This window comes from Ictalurus punctatus, chromosome 11 (assembly GCF_001660625.3).
Source record: "Ictalurus punctatus breed USDA103 chromosome 11, Coco_2.0, whole genome shotgun sequence".
NCBI classification, from domain to species: Eukaryota; Metazoa; Chordata; class Actinopteri; order Siluriformes; family Ictaluridae; genus Ictalurus; species Ictalurus punctatus.
Window position 1 is genome coordinate 18268664 of NC_030426.2, and position 22321 is coordinate 18290984.

A 22321-nucleotide genomic window follows, 5' to 3' on the forward strand; every position below is an offset into this window, starting at 1 on the left:
CTCCTTCTTTCGTAAAGATTTGTTGCTTCGGGTTAACTAAAGGATATGCAATTAAGGGGAAAGGGGGAATGTATTTCTTTTTGTAATCTAGTTAAATCTAATTACAGCAATTTGGCTGTATAGCCTATTTAGTGAATGTCCACCAGAGGGAGACATATCCATTGACAGAACATAAATAGTTGTATACCCATTGCATCAAAACACATCTTTGAGGCAAGTTAAATTATTACCTGAATGTATTTGTCCATTGTTGTGGTTTTGTTTCCCCAAGGAAGCTCACAAACATGTTTATAGGACTTATATTAATACTGACAACACTACTGGCCAAAAGATTATTTACAAAGTTTTTTACAAAGCACAGTGTCATTGATAGAGTTTTGAACTCTTGTATGCAAAGACCCCTATTACTAAAATGAAGCTTTATAAGAGTTAAAGATCTAAAACTTCTAATTTACTTTAACAAAAGACACGTTGACACTAAACTATACAACGTACATTTTAATACAAGGGTTCTGTATGCACAATGATCTTTATTAATATTCTTCGATATGTTTATTGTGATACTTGTAATACTCCACCTGCTAAACTATTGCTAAACTTGATGTAACCATTAATTGAATATTTGATTATGTAACTTTCCAATCAATCATTTTCTCAGGTTGTTAAAAGGGTATGCTCAAATGTACATACACTCCAACCAGACATGAGTTTGGTCATATAGGAATGCTAACAATGAAAAAGATGAATAAGGAACTGTCAGAATTTGTGTAGCTCGTTTATGTTCAGCTTTGACCGTACGCAACTTTGAAGAATGAGAGCCACTATGTCCGCAAAATATCTATTCTTTGCCATAATAACAGCATCAAACAGAATAGATGGGTAGATAACAGAAGACCTTCTCCAAACTGTTGCCACAAAGTTGGAAATGCACAGTTTTTATAGGATGTCATTGTATACTGTTGCATTACAAATTTCCCTTCACTGGAAATAAGGGACCGAGCTCAAATCTGTTCCAGCATGAAAAGAGTGAGGTCCATAACAACAAGGTTTGTCAGGTTGGAGTGGAAGAACTCGAATGGCCTACACAAAACCCTAACCTCAAGTGCAGCACCTGACATCAGTTCCTGATATTACTAATGCTCTTGTGGCTGAATGAACACAAATTCACCCCACCACCACGCATCAAAATCTAGTGGAAAGCCTTCCCAGAAGAGTGGAGGTTCTTATAACGGCAGGGGGGGACTAAATCTGAAATGGGATGTTGAAAAAGCACACTTGAGTATCATGGTCAGCGTGCACAAACTTTTGGCCATATATTGTATAAAACCGCACATTAATCTGTTTTTAAGCTTGCATACTGAAATGTTTGTAACATATGTGGCACTGGTTCAGTATTTGAAATCCTGTCCATCTTGCTGCCTTGTCTAACCAGGGAGCCTCGGAAGGTGGTGCTACACCGTGGCTCCACAGGGCTTGGCTTCAACATTGTGGGTGGAGAGGATGGAGAGGGCATCTTCATCTCCTTTATCCTGGCTGGAGGACCTGCTGATCTCTGTGGAGAACTAAGGAAGGGAGATCGCATCATCTCGGTAAGAATCATAGAGAGCCAGTAGAGTTTTCAGCCAACTATTACAAGTACCTTTTTGTGTCACACCCTCATTAACAATGTGTGTGTGTGCGTTGCAGGTGAATGGAGTGGATCTCCGCACTGCGACTCATGAGCAGGCAGCTGCTGCTTTGAAAAATGCTGGTCAGACCGTCACCTTAGTGGCTCAGTACAGACCAGAGGGTGAATATAATACTTTTTAGGGGGTCGACTCCAGAATTATTGGCTCCCTTTAAGAGAATGAGCAAAAATGATTATATGAAATGAAAATCACACACACACAATGGTTCAAATTTGGAAGAACTACTTATTCTGCTAACCAAAAACTGTTTTTTGAAATGATTGTATTTTCTCTCAAAAACATATATATATAAATTATTGGTAGCTCCAAAAAATATTTAAAATAAAGGCTCACAAATTGATATCCTTGAAAAGAAAAGGCTATTTTTAATGTTCTCAGGCTTCAGGAACACTCCTTTTGCATTTGATCATCCTTTTTCTCTGGGCTATGAATACATACATGTTCATGTTGCCTCTGTAACTGTAGGGGAAGCCAAAGAGTTTTAACACAAAAACACACAGACAGGTGGATGGTGTCCAGCACAAATCATATAATGGACATATAAAATACCTAAGCATTTATGAACACCACAAAGCACAATTATGTACTTTATCACTACATTATGTACTAATTTACCAGTAAATTACCAGGAAGAGGACAAATGAGCCTACAATACCTTTTGACAATGAATGCCATTTGTATGTTATAAATGGAGACTGCATATGGAAAGAGCAAAGGAAAGCCACCAGACCTACTTTAAAATATTGCAGAGGATCACTGATGGCCCAAACATACATCCAAATCAACACAGAAGTGGTTGCACAAACAGAAAACATCTCTTTTGCACTGGTCATCTTAGTCTCCAGACTTGAATCCTATTACAGTCAGGTTAAATCATGTGAAGATGAAGGAAGTCAGCATGCAAAAACCTAAAACTAGGAATGAGCTCGAACTGTTCGGCGTGTAGGAGTGTTTTCTGATCTGGTTAGATTTTATAGGATGAGGCTCAATGCAGTTATTCTCTCAAGGGGGAGATTTCACCAAATATTACTTTTAGAAACTATAGATTTGTGATACTTCTAAAAAAAAAAAAAATAAAAAAAAAAAATCTTTTTATATTTTAAAAACATAAATGTTAATTCTACAGTTACAGTAGTTTCTAAAATTAATAGTCACTCATTGCATGTTTAACATTGTATATGTTCGTTAATGAAAAATGCCAGTAATTCTGGAGCTGACCATATACTTGTGTTTAAAATATTATCATTATCTAATATTTTTTATTTATTTATTTATTTTTTTTATTTTAAGTCACAAAGAAAAATGTAACAATGCAGATAGAAATACACAGGAAATGTATAACAGCCACCACACGGTATATGGTCAATATCTAGACATGCAGTGGGTCTCTTCATTAACAGATACAATACCCAGAGCTGTTATCAGTACTCACCTCTCTGTATTCCTGTTTACTGTTGAGTCGCTATATCGACAGCGCATGACTGTTGTTTTTTTTTTTTGCACTCACCAAACTTTCCTACTTGAAATTTGCATTCAAACCCTAAACAAAAAGGGCTGCATGTTTAATCTTTTTGAATCTTTTTTTTTTTTTTTTTGTCGTCATTACCTTAATTTGGGTTTCGATGAACTCTGCATGTCTTAAAACTGGGAAATAATAGCGCCGCTGCTCAAGTGCCATTACACCCATTAGATGAGGTCGTTAGGGTAGGACTGCATTGCTTAAACACACTATTATTACCTATTATACTGAAAAAAGATGAATGCTGATGGGAAAACTACAAGCAAAGGAATTTTAGTGAGAGGGAATTTCTATACCAAAAAGTAGAGGTATGATATGTATGTATGCAGTTTTTTTATAAGATCGCTTTGTGTTGAACATGTTGTTCAGATGTAGTTTGTTTTGTTTTTTTAACACCCTGGAATAAGTCATTTTTAAAAATTAATCATTTTCATAAGAGTTGTTTTAATAGAGAGTATGTAGAGATTATAGAGAGGATATTCTTTGTAGTATTTAAAGATATACATGTACTTTTTTACCAGCTTATATAACTATGTAGGGTGTACTGTACACTGCATTTATGTTATACTCTGGGTAGCAGTGGTGGCTTGTCCATAGGAGCATATATTCTATATCAGCCATTCAACAAATTTTCAAAGTCCTCATTCACAATTCCAAACATTTTAAAGACTGTTAAAATACTAATGACCTCTTTTCAGTGACCGACCATTTTAAAATGTGGATTTTTGACAGATATAAGCCGTTCTCCCTGCCCCATTTACCTTGCTAGAAATACTATTGCACCTAGTGGTCAAAAATGAGAACTACAACAAGCACTTAATGAGGCCGATTGGAGCAGGAATCACTTTGCCCCAGGCTCGCTCGATGAACATTTTGTTTATGACTGGGGAAAAGGCAGTAGAAATGACACTTAATGATATTGTCTTTCTGTGTTCGTCTCACACACTGTGACAATGACGATTCGACAATTGTCGAACCACACCTGCTGCATCGTACACAGTTGGATTCCTTGTGTTAAACATAAATAGGCAAAACTCTTTTGATTTTAAGTTGTCAAAATGAACCATTTTTTAAATCCATTTTCAGTCTTTCTGTAATTAGAAATTATGTGATTGGCAAGTTACATTATCTAGCCAACTGCATAACTAGCTTGTTAACGTGACTTTGGAGTGCAATTATCAGAAACCAGAAACAATCGTAATTGCACGGATTGCAATCAAATTATCATGCTCGATTGAAAATCTTTTGTGATCGAAAAATTTGTGTCCCAGCAGATGGGTTAGCTTTTGAGTCTGGTTCCTCTGAAGTTTTCTTTGTCGTGTCGTCTCAGGGATGTTTTCCTTCCCTCTGGCTTTCTCATAAGGGATCTAAAGCTACATCTTATTTGCATTTATGAAGAGATTTGAGAGATTAGACATAATATAATCACACCCCAATATCCAACTGCTTTATTGGATATTGTGGGGGTTTTTTTCATCCAAATCGTTTAGGTCTGCTAACCACGTTATTTTTAGTAATTATTGCACACTAATTTATTTGAGATTTTGATTTCCAACCTGTGCACTTTAGTTCTTTGTTCTTTCCTACATAGGAAAAAAAAAAAAAGCATTTCACTGCACGTCGTACTGTGTGTGGTTGTGTACGTGACCAGTAAAATTTGAATTTGAATTATAAATTCAGGAGACTAAGCATAAGATGTGTGGAATTTATCAATATGGAGAAAGTATTTATCAGAAGTACTGTATACTTTTCATTATACAGGCCCAAAAGACGTTTTTCAGACTTTGTTAGACGTGATGTGGTCTGAATAGTAAAGTGTGCTTATTTGTTCATTAAAGAATTCCCTAGAAAGCTATTTCATGCATAATGGCCTTTGATAATGAAATGAAGAAGACAAAGGGGTTAGCTTCCTGTTGTTAGGAACAAGACATATGTGCTCAGTTAGAGAAGCAAACTCTTTAATAAGGTTAACGAGGTTAGTAGTTTTTCAAAACCGGGACGGTACCTGGAACTGGCAAAAACAAGTGAGATGGGTCTATTTTTAGTGCCATGCTGTGAGCTCGATGGTTTAATTATGAGCGTGTGATGGTCACTGAGGACCAGGTGGCTGAGGACTGCTACGGCTCCATTTGGTGTTTTTGTCGTGACTTGGATCAGCTTCGTTTGTGAACCCTGGGAAGTGCTGAAGCCTTGCTTTAATAAAGAGATGCAGGCTTGGAAACTGTGTGGTCCAGCAGAGCTTTGGCTAGAGAAATCTACTGTGATCTAATTAAAGGTATGCACACATGGTCCTTTCACAGCAATGCCATGCGCGTGTCTGAGTGCCTGTTTATTTGTGTTGAAGTTGGACGAAGTTGATGAAAGCTGTGGTCTTAGCATGGCTCCTGAGCCTGGCTTCCTGTACCCATGCCTCTTCTCCTTCGGCCAGCTCAAGTTTATAGGTTGCTCACGCAATCTCTCTGCTTACCAAAGGACTTGGTGCCCCAAAGTCTTAACTCACCAGCCAGGATTGGACAGGATCGGAGGCTTCTAGAGGGCTGTGCAATCACAGCTATTTTTGTAAGCCATGAGACAGCATGGTGCATGGGGCAGAAGTCGATGTCATCATTTTCTCGTCTCATGCTTTCTTTTGTATTTCTGGTGCCTTCATTTTGTCCATGCTTTGTCCAAGAAGATGGAATCGGTGCCGAAAAGTAGGCACATTAGTAGTTTGTGTAGGCTATTGATTTTGTGTAGGCTATTTGGACTCATAATTAGATTTATCTGTCATTTACATCTAATGCTATGCAGTGTATCTTTCATTTGGTTAATTCCATAATTACAATGATGTCTGATGTTTCTCACAGAATGGAAAAACTAGTTTGGTTGTGATAAATTGACATTGACAGCATACCCACTCTTATCTTATATTATTTTTAATAACATTCCAGTTATACTGTCACTCAGAAAGTAATGTCTAGCTAACACCAATTTCTGCCATGAATCGTACTGTTGTGTCAGCCACAGAATCACACCAGGAGGTTTGGTCACGCTTGACTCGATAGCGTTTCATTAGCACTGTTGAGTAAGCTGAGCTGGGTGTGGGCTCAGGTGTGTGGAGGTCTCAGCCTTTCTCCTGTGGGAGATCTGCAGTGGAACAATGCTGTTTTACTTCTCTCACCATGAGCTAGGCTTGGACGCTTAATCGAGCGGGAGATGCAGCACAGAGCCACATGGGAAAAATCCTGGGGATGAATCCAGAGCATTAATCTTTACTCATTTATTTGTTATTATTACATTATTTTGGACTTTTTTTCCTCAAAAATAATAAAACAACCCCTTTTATTATAACCTTTCCATCCCATCAGAAGCATTGCCACCTGCTAAAAGTCCTGTTTTGTGACTGTAGACATCAGAGCACACCCCACCCCCAAAAGCACTATGCTTTGATCTGTGAAATTTGATGGCATTGAGGATCGGTACTTCAGTGGCACTCTCATCTCCATGAGATGTGTAGAGCTGAGGGACGTGCCTGTTGTGTTCCTCTTCCAGGTGTTTACTGTTGATAGAATCTGACTTATGTAAATGCATAAATATTGAACCCTGCTGAAATGAAGCTAAAGGTTTGATCTAACAATATGATGGAAGAAAATGCATTATTTGTCTGTTTTATTGCTTTAGAGGCACTTTCTGTACACCCCAAACAGCTGATACTGTCAGGAATTAAGCTGCATATTCGCAGAGAAGTTTGGGAAAATTCCTTCTCTCAATATGAATATGCCTGTCAACTAGACTATTTAAAACTGCGTGATCATAAAGTGCCGAAATGCATTAGCAGCAGCAGCGCTGAGATTTCGCCATGCTGTCACACTCGGGGGAAAATGTCCTTTTATGTGTAAAGGAGATGAGTAAAGTGTTAGTCAATATTTCGTGTGAAGAAGATGGGCTTTTGCATTGCATTACCTCAGTTATTGTGACAAGGTACTGAAGAAGCTTATACAAGATCTCTTTGCATCGACTCTAAATTGAACGTATTCCCATATGTAAGATGTCTCAGTTGACGGTTTATTACATGACTTTCATGAAAGAGTAGTTGTTAAGAAGAAAGACCTTTTGGCGAAAATGAAGCTTCGATGCAGCTTTCGATGAAGCTTTGTTGGGCTTCGCACTGGAACTCAGATCTTTTAAGATTACCGTCAATTTCATCATCACATTTATTTCCCGAACATCTACTGCAGTATCCATTGGAAAGATCTCTGCTGCTTATTTCCCAAATACATCCACAGCACTGGTTCATTTTGCCTAAATACAAGTGTTATTTAGAACTAAAGAAAGTGTTATTGATCAGTTGGTAGATTGTATTTGAATGTAATTTGGATGAAAGTGTGCTTTAATTTTTTTCATTTCAATGGATGAATGCTCTTTCTCCCTCTGGCTCTTGTGTATATTGAGGGCATTGACTCTAATCTGGAAAGGATTAGCTGTCTCTTCTGGTGAGCTGTAGCTCTGCAGTGCTCTTATCCCGGGATTGGTGGGTTTGTTTAACAAAGTTCTGCTCTCTCCCTCTGCATCTGACTTTTTTTTTTCTTTCCCCCCCTCACACAACACTCGAATGTGTGAATGCAGTTGGACTGCATCTGTGACACAGCTTTAATTACTGATCTATTCATACCCTCTATTCTGCACTTTTAAAGTCATAGCTCATATCGTTTCCAAATATGTCTCGTGCTTTAAAAATGTACCAGCTATAATCCATTGAAATGGCAATAATTCCTTTTCTTTTTTTTTTTTTTTTTTTTTAAAACACAGCTACTTCACACCAGACACGTTGTGTCAAACGTCATGTGCAGCGTCACACCGTGCAACCCATCGATATCTCATACAGTTCTATTTTAAGCGTTCCAGTCCTCACCAGCCACGTCACAGACACGTTAGTGAAGTGTAAATTCCAGCTTGTTCACGACACTGCGTTTGTTTTTTACCCTTCAGGTCAATTTTATTTCCACTTTGAAGTGCATAAACTATATAGAAACCCACTGAAATCTCAAAACAACATTTTTTAAAATCACACTACAGAAATTGTGCAGTGTATAGTTTTGTAGCATAGTGTTTGTATGCGATCATCGTCATTTTACAGCAACATGGGGAAACAAAATAAATACAGATAAAGCGGTTATTCACTGTTTCATTTCATGCTTAGGTGGTTTTCTAGTTGCAGCTGGTAGATCACAACCGTCAAAATAGGCATAGTGATTAAGGTTCGAGAGCAAAAAGCATTTAGCAGTGTAAGCTTTTCGTCTGCTTTTGGGACAGTTTGGTAAAACCTTTAAGTAGTTATGCAATTACTATAATATACTATGAGTATTGAGAATATTTCTACATCATGTTCTTATATGCTACTATATAATCATATATTTTTGCAGACTGAGGGACATTTATACACGAAAGTAAGGAGTTAATGAGCAACCGGTGAGTGTCATTAGTAAGAAGGAGTGTTTTCTCGGCTTGCCTGAGAGTGAGCTTAAGGGGCGGTCACACTGGACTTTCAGCATGCGATGTTTCTTCGGAGACCTCTGCGAATATGGACGGCAACCGGATATGACATCACGTGCCAAGGCAATTACAAATGCACAATAGAAAGTCGTTTTGTACTGTCCACAGGGCACTGCACTGTGTAATAACATTAGAGCAGTAAATATTTCAGAGGACCCTTGAAGCAATTACAAAATAACTTTATAAATATTCGTTTCAACGTTAAAATATACAGATTTGTTCCTGTATGCAGTGACACCGTAATCAAGGCCACGTCTCTTTTCATGTTGATTTTCATATTCTTTAAAAACTGTGTTGTATAAAAATATATATATATTTTATAAAAAAATAAAAATAAAATAAAAAAAACGGACGGTGCGACACCGCTATAATCAGTGCTTCCTCCATCTTGGATTTTCTGAAGAGTTCATGCCATGACGTGCCGATCTTCCATCGGTCACACGTCTTCAGGTACGCAGTGAATTCAGGTCTGAGTTCACCAAAATTTGCGTACGTTTCCGGTCTCCAGCGTTCGCATGCATACAAATGGAAGTCTAGTGTGTGTCTGAGAGTAGGGTGCGCTTGTCACCCGGGGATTTTGTTAGCTCTCAAATGAAATGTATTCCATTAAATATGAAACATTTCATATCGCTCTCAAGACAAAATAAAATCCCGGAAATGTAAATCCACCTACTCGCCACCGGGAGACGCAGCTATAAACAGATTAAAATCGAAGTGCACCGTTGCTCTTTCTTCTGCCAGTAGCACATATATGGAAATGCACTTAAGACTTATTGACGCAATGTATACGTGATGTGTCCGGTGTGAATTCTCAGCTACATGGACATCATTAGGATTGTATATTTCGCGTCAGATATGTTTGTGGGGCATGAAATAATGAGCATTATTGAGAATTAGTTAATCATAGTATATACGAGTATGACTATAACTTTAATTACATGCCTCTGAACCATCACTGGCTGTTTGAGCATATTGCGTCGCTGCTCTCATTTACCTAATGTTGTGCAGTCACGTGGGATTCGAGGGTCTGCATGAGCCGCTGTTCTCTATAAGCACCTCTTCATCCCGATGCTGTTTTCTGCTGTGAGATTAGTTTCATCTGCATCGATTTTTCACTATAGATCTGATCTTGCTTCAAGTCTATGTGTCATAATGGTTTATAATGACCTTTTTTTTCCACAGAGATTGTGGAGAGAGTAACTTTCGAGAGTGCTGTTGCGTTTGTGTATGTGCATATTTGTTCCCTTTCAAGCTCCAAATTTAGGATATAGATTGTGTAGATGTTTGCAGACATGTTTAATGTGAGAATGTTAGCTAGTCATGGGTTGATTGCTTTATTTACTGCCTGATTTTGCTGAACCTCCAAAGTTATATATAATAGATATCAGGCTTGCTTGCTTGTTTAATTGACCTGGTGATAATAGGAGGTTTCTTAGGGATTCTGCATTAGAGTTACAGAGTTTTCTATTGTTCGTTGACCGTTTAGTAAATTTACTGATGTTACTCATTCTGCCCAGTCAGTTACATATAAATATCCTGCATAAGGAGCAACAAATTGAAACAGAAACCAGTGCCAGTGATTATGACAAGGGACAAATGTGTCTGTAATGCAATATACAGTATATATAGATGAGACAAAAACAAGGTGGGTTATTAATACACGAGAAAAAGTACATAGTAGTGCTGTAAAAGGAGGGGTGAGGTAGAGATGAGCCCAGGGGAACCCTAGGGAATGAATGTTGTCCAAGAGAATAACAATTGTGCAGGGAAGGAATCCAAATGCTATACATATTAAAGCAGAAATAAAGTACATCATACAAGTAAGTAGAATCTTAGCAGAATGAGGTTATTTTGTGTTAATTTGAAGTATTTTTGTATTACAAGAACAGATTTAACGTGAAGAGGAGGGTGTGCACAAGCACGCGCGCACGCACACACACACACACACACACACACACACACACACACACACACACACACACACACACACACACACACACACAGAGTTGGGAGGGGCGTGAGTGCTCGTATGTAGTTCATTAGCATCTGTTGTGTTGCCCTGCTGTAGGTTCTCAGAAAGAGGCTTTACGCATAGCCACAGTGAATCCAATCTCATTCTCTCTCTCTCTCCCTCTCTCTCTCTCTCTCTCTCTGTTGCTCTGTCTCTCTCTCTCTATCTCTCTCTCTGTCTCTCTCTCTCTCTCTCTCTCTCTCATATACACTCTCGCGCACACACACACACACACACACACACACACACACACAAACACACCCATCCTCGAGCACATAGTTCAGCTAAGCGTGAATTAGGAGCTGGCCTTCAGCACCACAGCATCTTTCCCCTCACACATGAGTGAGTAGTAGCAGAAAGGCGGTCACAGCGCTCTCATCCTCACTTTAACTGAACTGCTCGACCTGCAGAGAGCAAAGAGAACTGTGAGTATGAAGGATTATATGACTAACTGGATTGAACAGGGGATAAAAGGTGTTGTGATGTACCTGTGTGAATTCTGGTTGAATTTTCAGCTGATGTCTGTGTTGTGCTGCTTGTATTTGTTTTGTGGGAAATCATTGTTTTTGTTTTCTGAGTTTGCTCTTGTTTTTATTCTTGCTTACGAGGTAATAGGTATTTAGTCCTTTTATTATATTTCACATTATGCTGAAATAGATCTGCAGTTTGTATTGACTCACAACAGTGCACATCAGGCAGAAGGAAAGAGCATTAGTAAGCAATTTGGGTTAAAGCAATTAAATAATTCATTGAGAACGTTTTACCTGTCTTGCCAGAGTACAAACTTTTCACATGGTGCAGCTACGAGTCAGCCAGAATAGCTAAATGTACTAGACTGTCCTCTGGTTATTATGAATCTGTTTGATCTTATTATCACTTTAGCAATAAGAGCTGCTCAGCTGTGTGTGTCTGTGTGGGTGTGCTTGTTATATTCAGGAGGCAACAAGGTTCAACAAAGATTTCAAGTACTATTTAGTTTGAGTGGTTGTACTTACACACACCCCTTTCTCTCTCTCTCTTTCTCTGTCTTTTTCTTTCTCTCTCTCTCTCTCACTTTCTCTCTCTCTCTCTCTCTCTCTCTTTCTTTGTCTTTTGCTTTCTCTCTCTCTCTCTCTCTCTCTCTCTCTCTCTCTCTCCCTCTCTCTCTGTCTCTGCAGCCCTTCCATTCTGTCTGTGTAAATTGTTGATGATGCATCATGCAGGACGAATGTGTCACGCTGCTTGTTTTTCTTTGTGCATGCAGAGTACAGCCGTTTCGAAGCTAAAATCCATGATCTCCGAGAGCAGATGATGAACAGCAGTATCAGTTCAGGCTCCGGCTCGCTCCGCACCAGCCAGAAGAGGACACTCTACATCAGGTGAGAGCTCCCCTGCTTCTCTGATAATTATACCACACCTCTTGTGAATTTGTCCTGAAGGTCAAGTCACCTTTCCTCCACTGTGCTGTTTCAACAATGTTATTTTCACAGGTCTTTAAGACTTCAGTGTTCTGAGCAGGCAAGGGGCTTTCACTACGTTGTTACATTTTATGCAGATTTTGTGATCTATTTAGTTTCTATCCACCTGGTTCTACATGAATTTCCATTTGAGTATAAGAACTCTGGATTGAAACAACAGAAATGATAAAACACCATATTATAATGATAACACATTGGTGGAAAATGTCTTTTCTTTTGAGTTTTTGATTAGTTGTGTGCTATTTAGTATACAGTACTGTGCAATAGTCTTAGGCACATGAAAAGAAATGCTGTACAGCAAAGATGCCTTCAAACATAATGAAATTCTTGGTTCTACATAAAAAAAAATACTATAAAGTGTAGTAAACAAAAATAAATGAAACAAAGTCGATATTTGGTGTGACGACCCTTTGTTCTTAAAAAATGTTTTTTTTAGTCTCAGGTAGAATTAGTGCAGTTTTATAAGGAAATGAGCTGTAGGTTTTATTGAGCATCTTGCTTCTTATTTTTGCAGCAAAACTCAGCAGCTTTCATTGTGTTTTTTGTCTGAAAAGTGTCTCTTAGCACTTAATATGCTGCTTTCTTTACTGACAAACAAACATTTTTCTGTAACATTTAATTTTGTGCTGGAAAGCTAATGTTTCGATAATGTAGAAGCCATAAAATAAAAATCTATGACAGTTTGTACTAAATTTTTAAAAATAATAAAAATAGGGTGCCTAAAGCCACAAACACAAGCGAAATCTTGAATCTGATTGGTCAGAAGATGTTGAATCATTTTCAATAACAGCAGCTCTGGCAGTAGTTTTGGCTGAAAGGCAAGTCACAGGTTTATATTAATATGCTCATTCTAATACATTTTCATGTTTATAGTAACAACATGTATGGCAGACACTCCAGATAAATGGATTAAAAATGTGTGAAATAGTTTTCTGTGAGGAGACACTGATATTTAGAAGCTGGAAGGAGTCTCCAGTGTCAGGGCTTTGTAACAGGCTAAAGCTGTTCTGTAAAGTTTCTCACCACGAGAAAGTCTTCAGAATAGAGGATTTTTCATTAACTTTCATTAGCAGAGAGAAAGAAAATAGAGGCTGGTGACAGAATGATTATGTATACCTGCTATAACATAATTAATAACAGACTAACTTGTTTAACGGACTTTCCGCGACATTAAACGTAACTGTAAATGGATAAAATGTACAATATTTTAATAAATGAAAATTTGCAATCATTGGCAAATAAAACTCTTTGCAATGTGCAATTGTTTCTCCTACCACCATCAATGATTATTTTCCTATAAAAGCACACCCTCTGATGTTTTATTCCGTACTCATGGAAACAAAACCATTTCTAAACTTTTCAAAAATGACCTTAAAAGTGCAGAAACATTTGGAATGAAAAATGTCAGCACGAAGACTCTGATTGGTGCAGAGTTTCCAGCATGGGTGTGATGAGACTGCCTTGCTCTGGATAAAGGATGATCAGTTGTCCTAACTTTTAAGACTCTGTTATCACTGCAGAAAACTAATAATAATGATTAGAGGCACTGCTGAATTTGACGGTCTGGGAGCAGCTGCTGGTTAAGGCCAGTCACGGCTGATGCAGCTGGTGCTGCTGGAGAAATGAAACTGCTTCATAAAGACCACATATATCCTTATACCACAACATTCCCAGAATCATCTGTTTGTTTGTTTGTTTTTTACTATACGTCTTGTGTAATCCTGCTTGGAATAGATGAAGGGTAAATGTGCTTGTGTTTGCACTTATGAATACAATATGAATCCATAGCTTTTCTCTCTCCATTGCATCAGTCATTAGTTATAATTATTTCTCCTGCTTTTAGACTGGAATGTCTTCCAGTATTGTGCTACTGTATCCTGTTCGATGCAGTTTTCACGATTGAGCTGTAGTTTGGCTCGTAACATTGGGATCCTCTGTGAAGCTGCCTCCTGGCATTACTAGTTTTAGGTCTCAACCTTTTCAACATATTTTCCATATTTTCTTCATCCATTCTACTTCTATTCTATTCCATTCTATTTTCCATATTTTCTTCATCCATTCTAGAGTGTTTTCTGGTCAGATTCTATGCTTTATATTACAGCTTGTCTACAAATGTATGTGTGTTAGCACGTTTGCCTCGCACCTCCGAGGTTCAGGGTTCGAATCCCGCCTCTGCTCTGTGCTGTGTGCACGGAGTTTGCATGTTTTCCCTGTGCTTCGGGGTTTCCTCAGAGTACTCCAGTTTTCTCCCCCAGTCCAGAGACATGCAGCGTAGGCTGATTAGCATTTCCGGATTGTCCGTAATGTGCGAATGGGTGTGTGTGTGTGTGTGTGCGATTGTGCTTTGAAATGGGTTGACACCCCGTCCAGGGTGTCCCCACATTGCTAGCACAGTTACAATGACATTTCATAAGAAAATTATTTCAGCCATCTCAAAGATAAAAGATAAGAAATAGGTGTTAATAAGGGTGATGCGTAATTCTTTAATAAACACAAAATTCTACCTGCTGTGGTATAATAGGAATAAAGCACGTCAGGATGTGCTGTTCTAGGTGGCATCATGCCATATCATCGTTGATTATTAATTTTACTATAAAAGCGCACCCTGTTGTGTTTATATACTTCATATGCATAGGCTGATTGGCATTTCCAAATTGTCCATAGTGTGCGAATGTGTGTGACATTGTACCCCTCGAAGGATTGGCACCCTGTCCAGGATGTCCCCCGTCGTGTGCCCCGAGTTCACTGGGATAGACTCCAGGATCCCCACAACCATGTGTAGGATAAGCGGTACAGAAAATGGATGGGCGGATGGATTATTAGTACAACAAATCAAATATTGCTATATTGTATAATTATATTAAAATATTACAATATATATGGTTATATCAAATTGTTATTATTATTATGCATTTTAATGTGTTATGTAATAATGCAATAAAGGCAGTCAGGAAGCACTGTGCTTCATTTAAATCCATGTGTATGGAATTTCTAACTGAAACCTATAAACATATGTAAATACATTACAATCTTTTCCAACTGCACTAATTGTATTACACTCAGCGTGCGTATAAAGGTGATAAAGGTGAATCGAATTAACTTTCTAGCATTCCGAAAGGTGAAAACATTTTAATTTCATTTATTTGCATTTAAATGGAAGGCTGTTTCAGCAGTTAAACCAAAGATGTTAACTGACATAAGTTAAGAGTAACTCCGGACACCTTTAAGAGAGTTCTGAAAATCTCTGTCCAATGTGTGTGGAATAACTGCAGCACCAGTTAATGCTTTTATTTTTTTCTGTAAGATGCAGTGACGTTCATGTTTTTTTAATCAAGTTGAAGACGTTGGATTTACAATCTTGGATTTAAAAATGTCAGATGTTAAAATCTCCTCACAAGCTTTTCTGTGTTATGGCTCTCTTCCATTCGAAATGCATGAGCATAGCATTAAATTATTGATGAAAGAGCAGAGAGCAGTTACTCAGGGCAGTTTGGGAAATACATACATGTGTACACTTGCATGAATACATTGCAGAAGTGGCCTACTTATAATTCCCAGTGGAGAAATTAGAATCAGAAACGCTGATTCTACACAAAAAAAGAGGTTGCTATAATCAAAACTGCTTTAGATATTTAAAAATGAATTGGATATATGTTTAAGTAATATCACATGAGCAAGAGTACGGTTATACTGAATATCGGCGCGGCTGTGATTCGGCATAGGCACAAAGCCGCAGTGTCGGTGCCATATATGTACTCACAGCTGTGCCGATATTCAGTATAACCGCATTCTCGCTCGTGCAGTCAGTCTTCTTCGTCCGAAGAAGCTACGCTCACTTTATGGCCCGTTAAAGTGGCTAGCTAGCTAGCTCACGTTGATTTGTACATTCCCATTAAAGGAGTATACAGTGAAATTGGCTTCCCTTCTTCCTTTTCATCTTCATCTGATGAGCTTTCATGGTTTAACACAAAAGATATATTCATAAAAAATGTTTATCATTTGCCATGTCTGCTGATGATGATGTCACTAACACTACTGTAGTAACCGTTTCGAACGAGGAAGTGGAATTTTATATGGCGAACACAGTGATGCATACAGTGAAACGTCCCAGTGCAGTTATACTTAATATAGGCACTCTTGGAACGCTGCATGACCAATCAAATTAGTGGACCAGAACTAACTGTTGTAATATTTTATAGTTTATTAACTATACAATTTGAAATGTGGCTAAAATGGTTTCTTAGGATGGCATGAGAATCCCTCTAGGTTGGCCTGGAGTGTTCAGCTTTTATTTATTTTAAGAATCGCCCAGATGGACTGGCTTAATTACACTTCCTTGTTTTGAAACTCACCGTGTTTTATCATTTCTGCCTCCAGAGCCCTGTTCGACTATGACAGGACGAAGGATTCTGGCCTCCCGAGTCAAGGATTGAACTTCCATTTTGGGGACATCCTGCACGTGCTGAACGCTTCAGACGATGAGTGGTGGCAGGCGCGCAGTGTCACCGCAGATGGAGAGGTGGAAGAGATCGGAGTCATTCCCAGCAAGAGGAGGTACTGCGGCACTCAGCTTCCACTTGAACATGTCTCATGCCCTTCCCTATTCCCTTTACCCCAGTCCCCAATGTCTCTCTGCAGAGCAGCTTTGGTTGTACTTGGGAGGATCTTAGGGTTATACTCATTTTTAAATCATTTTAAGTACCAAATTGGCTTAGTTATTCAAAGAAAATATTCATCCTCGTATTCCCCAGAGAGAAGAAGGCAGAATCAGTTAAAAAGCTTTTTTTTTCTTAGCTTTTTTAAAAAGGAAACAGATCCAGATAATGCTGAAATAATAATCTGGTCTTGGAATCGTTACTTAATCCTCAACTTCATCTAGTTACTTACAGTAAGGCTGGCTTTTTTTCCCCCACTGAGAAATATTTCTGACTCTGCTGTCTGGAGGTAAGATTTAGCAAAGAAAGATTAGCTCCTTTAGCTCCTGCTGTGTGGCGAGCGGCAGCTAAACTCTGTCTGACAGCAGAAATACCCTGCTATGAGCCAGCAAGAGAGCAGCTTACAGTCATAACTGACACTTTCTTCAGCCCCATGATAAGCAGAATTGCCATGCTTGTAATATCGTGTAGCAGTTTATATATCTAGTTCAGTATTTCAGTATTATTAAGTATTTAAGCAAAACTCAGTCCAAAATGTTTGCATTGTGTCAGGTGTCATTTTTAGCATCCACCTATTGTTTTATTGAACAGTCATCCATTTTGTGTATCCCTGTTTGTATGCTCAAGAGGAAGTGCTAGTACATGTATTAAATTACAAGACATGAGCGTGTAATTGTAGTGGGAAACAGAGGCCACCTCACATTTGACTTTAAATGAAAACGTGGCCGATTTCATATTCACTAAACGACACACGTTTCGCTCTTCAGCTGGTACTTAAATCCAAATTCAAACCCTTATAATGATTGACTCTTTTTAGCCTTTGTTTGTGGTGACAAGCGGCTATCCAGACATTCTAAATACAGTCAATTTTGACTGTAGTACTGATTTATTATTGCGTTTTATAGTCTTTTGGTTTGTGTTGTATGTACTTAACACCATATGTCTTATGTTTTTATATGAAAGTCATTTACATGAAATCGCGATACATTACTGGATTATAAACTCAGACAGCGCTGTATTTAGTGCAAGACAAACCCACAGTCTCACTGTCATCCAATAATGCACACTCTAATTAAAGCCCTTTTCCAGTGTGTGATGAAACAAAGTTTGTTCTAACTTCCTGTCTCCAGACGAGGCAGATTGAGAGCTGATAATTGACTTCTCACCCGGTTCTGTTTATGTGCTGCCGCTCTTCTGTCTCTCACCTGCACTGGGTGTGATCAGATGTCAGAGCTGTATGTGTGCTGCTGTGTGAGATATTTCACCATTCTGAAACAGTGGAGCCTCTGGGAAGAGTGCTACGTCTCTGAACATGGTGGCCCTTTTTAATATAATTTACATATATTTGATTGAGGAAAGATTAATGAGTGAGTTATAGTCTTAATTTCAAATATAGGGTGTTTGAACAGGGCCACGTGTGTATTTCAACGTTTGGCTTCTACTACTATTTGAATGAGCTACTGTAATTTTGTATTGAGACACTACTACTTGTGTGATGGCACAGTAAAACCCCCTTGCATGGTGAACTACAGTGTATATATAGTTCTATAAATAAATAAATAAAACAAACAAACATGAGGATTTCCTAAGCTGAATTGTGTTTTGCATGTATCTCATCCAGAAGTAAGGATCTTGCATTTTAAATTTTGTTTACCACAATAAGAATGAGAGAAAATCTCATTTAAAGATTCTATTCTGACTTTGAGGCAAGAGCATTGCTACAAATGCAATCAATTACGCTTGTGTCTGTTTCGCTATGGCACATAGCTATCCCTGAGGCGTAGCTGGATATATTATTTATGAGCATTCAAAATTAGAAGCATTTATTACAAAACTCTAGAGACTGTTGTCTATGAAAATCCCAGGATATCAGCAGTTTCTGAAATACTCAACCCAGCTCTTCTGGTAGTAACAGCCAAGTCCCAGTTAAAGTAACAGGACACATTTTCCCCCGTTCTGATGTTTGATGTGAGCATTAACTGAAACGCTTGAGCTGTATCTGCATGATTTTATGCACTGTGTTGCTGCCACATGATTGGCTGATTAGATATCTGCGTCTATGTGCAGGTGTACAGGTGTTCATAATATAGTGGACAGTGAATGTATATAGATCAATCATCCATAACATTAAAACCACCTGCCTAATATTGTATAGGTCCTCCTTGGTCCACCAAAACAGCTCTGACCCATTGAGCCACTCCACAAGACCTCTGAAGGTGTGCTGTAGTATTTTAACTTTAAGTCCTGTAATTTGCGAGGACCTCCATGGATCAGACTTGTTTGTCCAACACATCCCATAGATGCTTTAATTTGGAGGCCAAGTCCACACCTTGAACTCTTTGTCATGTTCCTCAAACCATTCCTCAACAGTTTTTGCAGTGTGGCAGGGCGCATTATCCTGCTGAAAGAACCCACTGCCATTAGGGAATACCAATGCCATGAAGGGGTGTACTTGGTCTGCAGCAGTATTTCGGTAGATGCATGTCAAAGTAGCATCCACATGAATGCCAGGACCCAACTTTTCCCAGCAGAACATTGCCCGATGCTCTGACCCATTCATCTAGCCGTCACAATTTGGCCCTCGTCAAAGTCGCTCAGATCCTTACTCTTGCCCATTTTTCCTGCTTCCAATACGTCAACTTCAATAACTGACTGTTCGATTACTGCCTAATATATCCCACGCCTTGACAGGTACCATTGTAACAAGATAATCAATGTTATTCACGTCACCTGTCAGTGGTTTGCAATGTTCTGGCTGATTGGTGTACATGTTTACAGTTGTGGTACATATTTTTTTTTGTAAGTGAAAGCATTGCAACATGATATGATAACATCTAAAATTTTGTGATGCTGTTAAAACTGTCTGTCCTGACTTACAGTGACATGGGTGCTTTGGCAGCACTAAAAGCTGCATGCGGAATGACTATTCACCAGCTGTAATCTGAATTCTTCTGTTCCTTCTTGACCATCAGGGTGGAGAGAAAAGAGAGGGCCAGGTTAAAGACGGTCAAATTCAACTCCAAGTCTCGGGACAAAGAGGTAGGTCACTGCAGAAAATGATTCAGATATCATGTAGAGTATAGAACCATCTATGACCACATATATTTGATGTGAGTTATGCAAATAAACTCTGAGCAGATCATGTGCAGATGCATTTTTATTAATGTATTTAGATAATCAGTATTAATGTCACAGTCACAGCTAAACATTTAGGATAGAATACTGCACCTTTGTCATGTGATAATGTATATTCAAATGCTAAAAATGTTTTCACACCACAGAACTGACAGCTGATTTTCCACTTTATGCCACAAAGGACATTCATGTGCAGAATAGGATTGTGATTTTTTATTTATTTATTTATTTATTTATAAATCTTTAAAGCTTTTATAAGTAAAACTAGTGCATTGTACCAGAATGAATGTACAGTAAAATATTGTACTAATCCCTCCTACAAACATAGGCATGCTTGTGAGAGTCTCGTTAAAAGCATGTGACAGGTTAACCTTCACATCTTTGCTGCTCTGTTCTCCATTACTGACCTAACTTGTACTGTAGTACAAACTCACATATCAACCGCATATCCCAATGCAACCCCAAATTAAATAATGCATGAACTTCTCAGGTAAACAACAAAGCAACAAACAAAATGAAATATGCTTGCCATTGATGTAAAACTGCTCTGTTCCTGCATGGTGGCTGCTTCCAGCCTCTTTTCTCTCCTGTGTGCTGTTTGCTTTCTTATTGCTGTTGATTTTCATATTTATATTTTGTTTAATTCACTGCCATCTTTCTTACACTTTTGCTTTCAAATCCATCACTTAGTCAGTTGTAGGCCTGTTTTGCTCTTGGAGCAATCTTTTTATCTGTTATTTCATGAGTGCCAATGTATTTCAGCTCACAATAGTTACCCCAAGTAATGAAAGTGCACCGTACCGTATGCGTATTAACTAGTAATCCGTTTCAGTTTTCAAATTTCATTAAGCATGTAGTCGATGGTCACAAGCTCCATGTGTACGTTTGCATTCACAAAATATTCCAGTGACTTTAAAAAAATCCAATTAATAATTTACACACACCTCAGTTATATTATAACTTTATTATATATTATAATAATATAAATGTAAAAATGCCATAAATGTTATATTAATAATGGGGAAACTCCTCTTTTCTTTCCTAAATACTTGATGTTTTATCTCTATATTTGTTTATGACTAGCGAATAAACCTACATCCTGCTGTTTTATTTATTTATTTGTTTTCATCTAGTTGTTTTACTAGTGAATATTTATTTGGAATTTTATTGGGCTAATATATATCTCTTTTTTTTGTTGTTCTTTTTTGTTTGTTTGTTTTGTTTTTTGGGGGGTTTTTTTACAATATGATAGCTGTTATATGATTTAGTATATTGCAGTATTCTGTTGGCGTTACCACTTTAATAATCTGGCGAATGCTGATGACCTAACACTCAGATTATTAGTATGCATGTAAACACACTCATCACTGGGACTCAGTTGGGCATCTGTTCACACCTGTAGCAGACACCTCCCTTCCATCTCTCTTTTTGTTCTCCATCCCTCCCTCTCTTCCTCAGCAGTCACTCAATGGCAAGCCTAAAAAGCACGTCTTTTCACATAAATTCCCCTTCTACAAGAACAAGGAGCAGAGTGAGCAGGAAACGAGCGATGTGGAGCGTAAGTACACCTGTGTACACGGGACAGTGCAGGACAAAGCAGCAACTAACCGCTGGACAAAACACCATACTGCAACTGCAAACATGTCAAATGCCAAACATCATTACAAGGCTTTATACATCAGCTCATGATGTGTTTTTAATCTGAAATTATGATATAACATTAGAAATCTTAATGTAGGTTTGTTCCTTGGGAGGACAAAATCCTATTCTGTTGCAGTATGGGTGTTTGGTTGTTCATCTGTAACGCTATGTGTAAGTTCAGTAACCTTTATTTTTGTGATTTGTTTTTCTATTTGTGTGCTCTCTGACGACTCCTCCACAGGACCTGAGTGACGACAAAGGCTTGAGTAAGTCATCCTGGACTCCTGCAGTCTTAGATGGCCCCGCCCACTTCTCAGCATGACCTCATTTTCTTTTTTCCTTTCTTTTTTTCCCCACCTTTCGCCTTATAATAATCCAATAAGTAAGCTTTTCTATGAAAAAGTCTCACCACCTGAGCTGGACAGATGACTCTTATTTTTGGAGCAATATAGAAATGACCTTTGCAGGTTTATAAGCTCTGTGACTAATCACACACGGATTAGGTCAACCTGATATTCAGATAAAATGACTACAGTATACCATTATATTCTGTGACCCAGCTGGCTTACTTTGTACCACATGAACATTTCGGTTTAACATGTTGTAGTTTTGTTTTTTATCATATTGAAGACTTTTAAGATACCAGTTATGGCTTGTCATTCAACGTTAACTGACAAAAATAC

At 38.3% G+C, this 22321-nt stretch overlaps 1 protein-coding gene across 18 annotated transcripts in view; it reads left to right on the top strand.

Moving 5' to 3' along the window:
• dlg1a (discs large MAGUK scaffold protein 1a) overlaps window positions 1–22321 on the top strand; it is a 139000-nt gene that overhangs the window by 107948 nt on the left and 8731 nt on the right. For 11 of the 18 annotated variants that reach the window (XM_017479979.3, XM_053683478.1, XM_017479980.3 and 8 more), the window contains 6 exons: window positions 1433–1589; window positions 1687–1789; window positions 11994–12108; window positions 16585–16761; window positions 19835–19901; window positions 21456–21555. In XM_017479979.3, the coding sequence (XP_017335468.1) occupies window positions 1433–1589; window positions 1687–1789; window positions 11994–12108; window positions 16585–16761; window positions 19835–19901; window positions 21456–21555 (719 nt within the window). Of the gene's footprint in view, window positions 1–1432; window positions 1590–1686; window positions 1790–10995; window positions 11176–11993; window positions 12109–16584; window positions 16762–19834; window positions 19902–21455; window positions 21556–21879; window positions 21905–22321 lie in introns of those variants that run through there. The other 7 variants (XM_017479984.3, XM_017479988.3, XM_017479994.3 and 4 more) reach the window with 3 other exon arrangements.